This window comes from Bison bison, unplaced genomic scaffold, assembly GCF_000754665.1.
Source record: "Bison bison bison isolate TAMUID 2011002044 unplaced genomic scaffold, Bison_UMD1.0 scf7180017864530, whole genome shotgun sequence".
Lineage (NCBI taxonomy): Eukaryota > Metazoa > Chordata > Mammalia > Artiodactyla > Bovidae > Bison > Bison bison.
In genome coordinates, this window is record NW_011495080.1 from 6267803 (window position 1) to 6278176 (window position 10374).

Below are 10374 nucleotides of genomic sequence, written 5' to 3' on the forward strand. Positions count from 1 at the left end.
GGCAGCAGGAGCCCAGGACTCGGCACTTACTCGGGAAGGTAGGTGGAGGAGAAGGAGCTCCACTTGTGTAGCGCGTAGGGCAGAAGCCGGCACTCGGGCGCCGCAGCAACAGCCCCGCCAGCCGCCATCTTGTCAGCACCGAAGCAGCCGCCACCGACCGCCCGCCTAGCCGAGAGGAGGGAAGGGGCGTGGCCTGCACTTAAAGGGGCCGCGGCCCGCCTGGGCGATCAGCTCTCCGAGTCTCGCGTCGTGAGCGCTGCCTGAAGCAGTGAGATGCACGAGGGTTGGCTATTCACTCTGGGGGTCTCCGCTGCTGAACTCTCCTGAATGACTGACTGGAGGAAACTGGCCCTGGAGGGAGAGCACCTGAGGGGCTCTCCAGTGGGGCTTGTAATGGAGTGGCTTAAATGACTTTTCTTGAAAGCAGAGGTAAGGGAAAGGCCAAAAATATTGTGAAAAGAAATAAATTGTAGTTGTGGGCCAGGGTGGGAAAATGAGAAGAACTTGGAGAAGGGACCGCCAGTGAGACTGGAAACCACGGCTTACTGCAGTTTCTAAATTCTTTAAGGAAACGCATTGAAGGAAACCAGTGGCATAGCTAACGGCCCTTCCTTCTGGAGTTGTCCTGGTTTTAAATGTCTTGTCGCCTGGTCCACACAGTCACATGGAGACAGGAAGAGGAAAGTCTCGAGTGTCCTCTCGCCCTGCTCAGTTTTCAGTGTGTGAGGCCCTTCGTGGTAAGCATCTATTGGGAGCCCGCTCAGACCCGTCTTGCGCAATCCGTTTGCTCAGTAATGACATTCACCCAGAGGCCAGAAAAACCCTGAAGGAGTCGGGAAGCTGGGTGTCGTCATTCTTCCAGCTGGTAAGTCTGCCTACATTAAGCTGACAGATACTTATTTAGCCCCCAAATTCTGAAAGAGCAAGAGACTGAGAGTTTCAAGAACATGACCACAGAGGGACTAACAGCCCGTATGCTCGGAATTCCATATGGTCATTGTGTGTGTGCTTAGTCGCTCAGTCGTATCCGACTCTTTGCGACCCCATAGAGTCACAGACCCCATAGACCTCTCAGCCCGCCAGGCTCCTCTGTCCATGGGATTCTCCAGGCAGGAATACTGGAGTGCGTTGCCATCCCCTCCTCCAGGGGAATCTTCCCAACCCAGGAATCAAACCCAGGTCTCCCACATTGCAGGCAGATTCTTTAGCATCTGAGCCACCAGGCAAGCCCATGGGCATCACACCGGCTTCTTATCAAAAAAAAGGAACACTTGACTTGAAATATCTAGCAGCTTTAGGTCATGTTCCCATCAAATACCTGTTGGTTTAGCGTTGGGCATATCTATTCCTTGTCTTAGCCACTTCAACACCAAGAACTCTTCTCTCCTCGTCTAAGAGATTCTACTCCTGCTGCACAGCATCTTCGTTTCCACCTGACCTGACTGATGGAAAAACTCAAGCAAAGCAGTTTTTTTTTTGTTTTTTTTTGTTTTTTAGTGAATGACCGAGTTGAAACACCTTGGTACTCTCTTTGTATTCTTTTCCCATTATAATCCTTAATCTGCCCAAAGTGATTAAGTACCCGAGTGGGTTGCCATTTCCTTTTCCAATCTGCCCAAACTTCCCCAAATCCTTTCCTGACTTCCAGCTTCCACAGGGGAGAGCTTGGTAGTGGCCTCCACTAGCATCTCAGATGGAGAATGCCAAATAGAAAGGCAACAGTATGTTAATCTTTAAAAAATCATATGTGTTCTGTGTGTTGCAGCATGTTAGAAAAGTATTTGGTTCTTGACATAATGCTATAACCCCAGAAATGAAATTGGGACTACAGAGACAGTGGAAGAGGCCAGAGAAGGTAAATTAGTTCCAAAGATGATTAGTGGTTATTTGGGCAGGGGGAGAGGGGGGGAGATACTTTTAAGAGGAAAAGGTTAAGATAAAGGTTAAGATAATAACTCAGTTCAATTAGTTTGGGACTCGGAATTAGTTTTGGACTCTTTTCAGTGACTTTCTATTCCCTTCGGGTAACGCTGAAAGTCCTTAGCATAGGCCTTTCATATCCTGCTTTGATTACCTGTCTAGTCTTCCCTCTCTCCTTTCTCCTTTGCACTCCTTACTCCAGCCACACTAAACTAACACACTGACTGAATTGGCGCCTATAATTCTGTGCTCTCTCTGGTCTCTAGGGCTTAGTCTAAGCCAAGCTTGGAATACTCTCCCCACTTTCTTCATCTTGCTAAATTCTGCTTGTTTTCCAGATTATTTCATTCTGGAAAATTGGTTGTCATCACCTGTTTTGGGGTTAGGTGCCATTTTTTTTTTTACATTTCTCTTGTCACCTTGAGCTTCCTTCCTTATTGTAGCAAACATCACAATACATTTTGATTTCCTCTTTATTTCTCATTCTCTCCTCCTAAACTATAACTCCCTTGAAGGTAGGATTCATGCATATTTTGTTCATAGATGTATCCTTAATCCTGTTAGTCTTGTGTATAGTGGGTGTTCAATAAATATTTATTGAAGAATGAATTAATTGTGCTAAAAAGGAATAAGAATGCCAGGGACTTCTCAAACTACAAAAATGTATCCCTGAGGTGTGATAGCCTCAGAGAATGTAAAGATCCAGGATAGCATGGCTTTCCTGCGCCACAGATTTCACAAATGGTACAATAATTTAAAGCATTCATATGTTAACAAAAATACAGATAGGGATGTTATGATTCTGAACCCAAAATTCATATAAATGTTAAAATGAAATAGAAGACTAAAGAAATTTCAAAATCTACGGAAGTCAGCCATAGTTCAGATCTCCTAAGGGTACGTATTTACCTCCTCTGCCTTTGGGGAATTGCCTTAGTTGATGGGGTTTATTGTAACGATACTGGGAAAGGCCTGGAAACTGTAGGCAGCCATTCTAGTTCCCCACACTCAAAGATTAGTATATATTGATGACCTCATGGAGAACTGGACAATGGATAATCATTTTTCAGGGATCAACAGGTCTAGTAATCCAGTTATCTTGTCATCTCCTAATAGAAATCTTCCTTTACTCCCTGATAATGTCTCAACATGTTTCTCATAACACATACTGCTCAGAGAGAGTAACTGATTATATTTGGCTTATCACCATTCACTGTCTTTTCCTGCAAAAAAGAAAAAGATTTATTGACAGGCTGTGATATGCCAGGCCCTGTCCTAGAGGCTAGGGAGGCAGGGATAAACAGATAAGCCAGACAAGGACCCTGCTTTCATGAAGCTTACATCCTGACAGGCCAACATATAATAAATGTAGTAAACAAGTCAACTAGATAATTTTATTCTGCACATTTTCGGTGCTAATAAAAGACTATAGTGGAGTAATATTTAGATCAGATGGGAAACTGTCTCTAAGAAGGTAATGTTTGAGCTAATACCTGTGCAGTGCAAAAATGCCACCCATGCAAAGGCTGATAAAAAACATTCTGGGAAGAGAAAATAAGTAAGCTCTATGGGCCTGAGGGGAGAGAGGAATTGAAGAAGAAAGTGTAGTGGTAGCATAGTGATGGAGAGGGAGACTAGAATCAGAACACATGGGGCCCTAATAGTCGTGGTAAGGAGTCATGACATGGAAATGTGAAGGGGAAACCTGTAGGAGGATTCAAGCCATGTGATCCACTTCACATTTTGTACAAATCACTCTGCAAAACAGAAAATGGAATGGAAAGAGGCAAGAGTTGGAGGGAGAAGACTTGACAAGAGGTTAAGCCAAGGCAAGAAGTGATGGTGGCTTGCACTAACAGAGGAGGTAGAGAGAAGTGGTTGAATTGGCATGTATTTTGGGAGTAAAGCCAGCTAGACTTGCTGATGAGGGAGGGAAGGCAGGAAGAAATGAAAAGAGGATAATTCCTGGGTTTCATGTTTGCACCACTGAATAATTAGTGATGCTTTTAACTGAAAGAGGAAGATTTAGGGTTAGAACAGTTTTGAGGTAGAAGCAATCAAGAATTCTGACTTCAGTGTACTATAATGGAAGCCTAATGGATATCCAAGTAGAATTGCCAAGCATCCAATGTGGGGATCTATATTGGTCAGTCTTATATCAGACCACCTCAAATAGGCACTTGACCTTCTTCATATCTCACCAATCAGTGCAAGCTTAAGCACTGATTCCTGGGTTAATCAATTTTTCTCTAAATAGCAGAGTCAGTATAGCTCTGGGTATAGCAGCTCTAGAAAGAAGAAACCATCTGTGGCAGCCTTCTGCAGAAGGGGATCAAGGGATACGGAGTAGTAAGGGAAAGAAACCCAGAGTATACATCAAAAATCTTGTTTGCAATCCCAGTTCAGCTACTTTTCCAGCTATGAGACCTTGGGAAAGTCACAACTTCTCAGCATCTCATTTTCCACTACTGCAAAGTGGCTGTAATAAAATCTGTCTACTTCATAGTGAAGGTTTGAAAATCAAGCAAAAGAAGAGGGCCTAGCTTGTTTGCTATAAGTTCTCATTTTAATTCTCACAAAAACTCTGAGAGAGAAATATTGTTATTCTCTTTTTCACAAATAAGAAAAATAAGACTCAGAAAGGTTAACTAATTGTTTGTTATCTTTAGTTTGCCCTTCTAGATGTGTAGGAGGGAGGAGAGTAAGCTTGGAGTGTGCCTTCCCCTGACCTCTCTAACTGTAAGCACAGTGGGCTGACTGTCCTTTCAACCAAAGGTCACAAGTCCTCCCAAGTGGCCTCTCTACACAGCTCTCTGGTACTGGGTTCCAGTAACCAACCCCTCCCCATGCTCCCTGTGGTTTCCCAGTATGTTCTCAGATCTTTATAAATAGTCCCTTTATTAAACCTCTCCAATTGCCCAATTTGAGAATGCCATCTGTTTCCAGCTGGGACCCTAACTGTTACAGTAACTTATCCAAGGAAATATAGCTAGTCAGTAACAGAGCCAGAATCTCCGTTTCAAAGAGCCCATCTTGTTTGATAGGATCCCCATTCCTTTCAGGTGGGAAGAGACTGAGCAAACTGTAAAGTGCTATTCAAAGATAGTGTTGCTAGTGTTGAAAGTGTCAGTTGCTCAGTCGTATCTGACTCTAACCCCATGGCCTGTAGCCTGCCAGACTCCTCTGTCCATGGAATTCCCCAGGCAGGAATACTGGAGTGGGTAGCCATTCCCTTCTCCAGAGGATCTTCCCAACCCAGGGATCAAACCCAGGGTTCCAGCATTGCAAGCAAATTCTTTACCGTCTGAGCCACCACGGAAGCCCATTCAAAGATAAGATATGGTCAAATAATAAAGAGTTTAAAAGCAAAACAAATCCAGCTGACTTTACTTCTAGGCAAAGGAACATAACCAATTGACTGAGAGGGAAAAGGTGTTTTTTAATTTTTAGGAAGGGCTGTCATAATGTGTTGTACTAATTAAAGATTCAAACAAATACTCTAAATAGGCTGGACTAAATCCACAGCTTTGTATATATAATTGGTTAAAACAAGCCCCATACTTCATTGGTCAGGGAAAAAAGTCTTCAGATAGGCCCTTTAAGGGTTTTGCTTTAGCTTACCAGGATCATTCAAAGTTCATGGTTTCTTTAACAATTTCCAGCTGGTTAGGAGAGTTGAAGCACAACACAATACTGAGTGTGCTTGCTATGTGGTAGGCAAGCCCTGCTGTAAAAAGAAGAATTTCTCTTCACAATATTATTATGCAATAATAATATGAAGAAACTAATACCCAAATATGTTCAATGTGACATCTAAGGTCATTTTACAACTGGGCTGTTTGCAGATCTGAATCTATTAGAATCCAAGCACCTAATTCTCAGTCTCTTTTTCCCTAATATAATTAATGAAGGGGCTTCCCTGCTAGCTCAGTCAGTAAAGAATCTGCCTGCAATATAGGAGACCCCAGTTTGATTCCTGGTTCAGGAAGATCCACTCAAGAAGGGATGGGCTACCCACTCCAGTATTCTTGGGCTTCCCTGGTGGCTCATCTGGTAAAGAATCTACCTGGAGACCTGGGTTCCATCCCTGTGTTGGGAAGACCCCCTGGAGAAGGGAAAGGCTACACATTCCAGTATTCTGACCTGAAGAATTCCATGGACTGTATAGTCCATGGGGTCACAAAGAGTCAGAGACGACTGAGTGACTTTCACTTACTCACTAATTAATGGAAACTTTTTAGGTCTACAGCTACATTATTCTTTAAATCCTCTGTAACTAGCACACAGTAGATACCCCCAAAATATTCCTGAATTAAATCTCAGTTCCTCCTGAATTTCTTTTCACTCATTGTCTTAGTTTAGGCTGCTATAACAAAAATACCATAGACTGGGTGGCTTCAACAACAAACATTTATTTCTCACAATACTAGAGACTGGGAAGTCCAAGATCAAGACACTAGTAGATTGGTATCTGGAGAGGGCCTTCTTCCTGGTTTGTAGACAGCCAACTTCTTGCTTTCACTCCTGGCCCCCAAGATGTATGTCCTCACAGACAAAATACATGCATTCCATCCCAACAGCCCCCCAAATCTTAACTTATTCCAGCACCAACTCTAAAGTCCAGGAACTCATCTAAATCAAATGTGAGTGAGACATTCTGAGGCAAAATTCCTCTCCAGCTATGAACCTGTAAAACCAAAAGGACCAGAAGAGACATTCCCATTCCAAAAGGGAGAAAGAAGAAATAAGGGAGGGGTAATGAGTCCCAAGGAAGTCCAAAACCTAGCAAAGCAAACTCCATGATCTCTTAAATCTAGAGACTAATCCCTTGGGCTTGACACTCTACCTTCTGGACCTACCTGGAGTAGCCCTGCCCCAGGAGCTCTGCCAAGCCAGAGACACACCCACCCAGGGCTCTATCAAGTGGCAGCCTTGTTCTGAAGACTTTTGTTGGAGGCTGTATGGCCTGTTGAAACCAAGGTGATCCTCCCCACTTCCCAATCCACATACCTTTTAAAAACTGATTTCTGAATTGCCTTCAGAGTCATTCTTGTCTTTTGTTGGGTAGGGTGGGAGGTGGTGGGGGAGGAGACACTGTGTAGCTTATTACAGGATCTTAGTTCCTCTATCAGGGGCTGAACCCTGGCCCTTAGCAGTGAAAGTACCATGTTCTAACCACTGGATAACCAGGGAAATCTTGAGTCTTCCCTTGTCTTAAAGAATAGCTTATGTTCCAACTAAATAGTTCTATGGTCCCACTCCTGTAAAATCCAAGAAGTCCATCAGTCCTGCTTTCTCATTTTTTTTATGATATGAAATGAGAAAGAACATGCTTGTCATTTTTTGTAATATGGACAGGCTGAGAATTTTCCAAGTCTTTAAGTTCTGGTTCCATTTTGCTTAAAAGTTCCATCATCAGTTCATTTCTCTCTTCTTATATTTTGCTGTGCAAGTAATCAGGAGGAACCACGTAGCTCCTTCAACACTTTGCTTAGGAATTTCCTCAGCTAGATACCAAATTTCATAACCTGCCAATTCTTACCTTCCACAAAACACCAGAACCTGAACATAATTCAGCCAAGTTTTGGGCACTTTATAACAGGAATCCCCTTGCCTCTGGTTTCCAATAACATGTTCCCCCGTTACTATCTGAGACCAAAATGGTCTTTACTGTTCATATTTCTACCAACATTCTATTCATGGTTATTTATATTCCCTAAGAAGATGGAAGCATTCTCTCCAGCTCTTCTCTTCTCTTTCTGAGCTGTCACCAGAATTGCCTCTAGGCAGACAGCTCAAAAATTTTCCAGCCTCTGCCCATTATCCAATTCCAGAGCTGCTTCCATATTTTTAGGTATTTGTTACAGCAGCACCCCCACTTCTTTTTACCACTTTTTCTCTTAGTCAACATAACAAAGGCTGCTATAACAAAATAACATTTACTAGGCATCGTAAACTACAGATGTTTATTTCTTGCACTTGGAGGCTGGAAAGTCCAGGATCAATGTGCTAGTAGATTCAGTGTCTGGTGAGAGCCCCGTTCCTAGCTTGCAGATGGTTGCCTCCTTGCTGTATCCTCACATGCCCAAAGGAGAAGAGCTCTCATCTCTACATCCTCTTGTAAGGGCACTAATCCCATCAGGGGCTCCACTGATGGTGTCTAAAGTTAGTTACTTCAAAGGTCTTGTCTCCACCTAACAGCGCATTGGGATTAGGGCTTCAACATATGAATTGTGGATGGGGGCTGCCCACAAACATTTAGTCCTTAGCAATAATTTATGACTATATTTTTAAAAAATAAAATGAGTTAGCCTAAGGACCATCTATAGTCAGAAGACTGAAAAAATTAAAGACATGGCAGCTATCAATCAATTTCTGGTCAGTAAATGAAGAAAATCACCATGGGCATCAGAAGAGTACATTTGCCTCAGTATAATTCCCATTGAACATTTCTCGCATACCAGGAACTTACGTATTATTCAGTCACTAAATCATGTCCAACTCTCTGCGACCTCATGACTGTACCATGCCAGGCTTCCCTATCCTTCACTATCTCCCAGAGGTTGCTCAAATTCATGTCCATTGAGTCAGTGATGCTATCTAACCATCTCATCCTCTGCCACCCACTTCTTCTTTTGCCTTCAATCTTTCCCGACATCAGGGTCTTTTGCAGTGAGTCAACCCTTCCCATCAGGTAGCCAAAGTATTGGAGCTTCAGATTCAGCATCAGTCTTTCCAGTGAATAGTCAGGGTCGATTTCCTTTAGGATTGACTGGTTTGATTTCCTTTCAGCCCAAGGGACTGCCAAGAGAGTCTTCTCCAGCACCACAATTCAAAAGCATCAATTCTTTAGCACTCAGCCTTTGTTACAGTCCAACTCTCACATTTCGTACATGACTACTGGAAAAACCATAGCTTTGACTATAGGGACCTTTGTCAGCAAAGTGATGTCTCTGCTTTTTAATATGCTGTCTAGATTTGTCATAGCTTTCCTTCCAAGGAGCAAGCATCTTTTAATTTCATGGCTGCAGTCACTGTCTGCAGTGATTTTGGAGACCAAGAAAATAAAATCTGTCACTGCCTCCACTTTTTCCCCTTCTGTTTGTCATGAAGTGATGGGACCTATATATTATCTCAATTAATCCTCAGAACAGCCCTGAAAGTGCACTCCGTTTGTCATGAAGTGATGGGACCTGTATATTATCTCAATTAATCCTCAGAACAGCCCTGCAAGTGAACTCAGATTAAAACTCCAATGTGTCCTCCCTATTATACAATTCTCAGGTGGATGCATTCCTAACCTGCCCCCAGGATTTAGGATTCAGAAAGCCAAGAGAACAAGTCTGGTGTTTTCCTAAGGCTCTGCCTCAGCCTTACTTCTGTTTTCTCATGGTTTACATATTAATTCATTGCAACTTTGTCATCTGTTTAAAATCACTTCTTTGAGCACAACGCTGCCAAAAGGAGTAGATTAATAGCAAATACTAATATTTTCTAAGTAAAGGGCTATCCTTTTTATTTTCTAGAACCAAGGAACTTCAGCCTAGCCCCAGTGCGGCCTTTGCCCAAGTCACAGGTGAACCCTGAGACTAGCTTCAGGTATGAAGCTCAGGTCTTTCTTTCCCCAGGAGGTGGCAGCAGTGGCAGCAGCCTCCACTTGCTGGAGAAGTCAGGCAGAATTCATCCTTTCGCCTGTTGGCATCTAAACAGAGAAATTCCTCCTTCCAGGGACCACTTTATCCCTCCCTTGGTTTGCTGAGCTTGGTTGAAGCCAGGGCACAGCGAGTGCAGGGACCGGCAACGAATCCTCTCATAAGTGCCTAGTTTTTCTGTAAACACTTTGGTCTGAGCTGTGACCTTGAAGCATGTATGAAGGAGGACCAGAAAGTCTCTAGCCAGGGAAAAAAGCTTCAAAAAGAAACAGTAACCTGAACACTCATATCCACACAGGCGTAAATCCAGAGGACCCCAGCTCACAGTTTGGTGCCACAAAGAACATAGATTCTAATCCCAACCTCCCAGCTACCAGCCAACTGACCTTGTCATTGACTCTGTCAGAGCTGCAATTTCCTCTTCCACCAAGTATGGACGAGGTGATCTTTACGCACCTGCTAAATCTTAAATTATAAGTTAGTACCCTTTTATTTTCTAGATTAAGTAGGATTGGGCCTTTACCCTTTCAGAATTTTAAAAATTCTAGACACAACAAAGCACTACTGATTCCAAGTTAATCCCAGGTGAGCACAAATCCTGGCAAACACTGCCTAGGCAGTGGGCAGGAATCCCAGGAAATGTCTGAACACCGTGCAGCTATGGATGAACTGTCAACTGCTGGGGGTTGCTTTGCAAATTACCACATCTAAATGAAGCTGACAAAATAATATTCCAAAAAGCAATTAACACTGATTTCTACTGTATTTGGAAGCAAATGGTCTTTTGGGAAAAAGTGAAAGT

At 43.1% G+C, this 10374-nt stretch overlaps 1 protein-coding gene across 5 annotated transcripts in view; it reads right to left on the bottom strand.

Moving 5' to 3' along the window:
• MKLN1 (muskelin 1, intracellular mediator containing kelch motifs) overlaps window positions 1–10374 on the bottom strand; it is a 386334-nt gene that overhangs the window by 209290 nt on the left and 166670 nt on the right. The window contains exon 1 of one of the 5 annotated variants that reach the window (XM_010831659.1): window positions 31–215. The exons of the other annotated variants lie outside the window; for them this stretch is intronic. Within the exon in view, the coding sequence (XP_010829961.1) occupies window positions 31–128 (98 nt within the window). The 5' untranslated portion in view covers window positions 129–215. Of the gene's footprint in view, window positions 1–30; window positions 216–10374 lie in introns of those variants that run through there. 5 annotated transcript variants of the gene reach the window in all.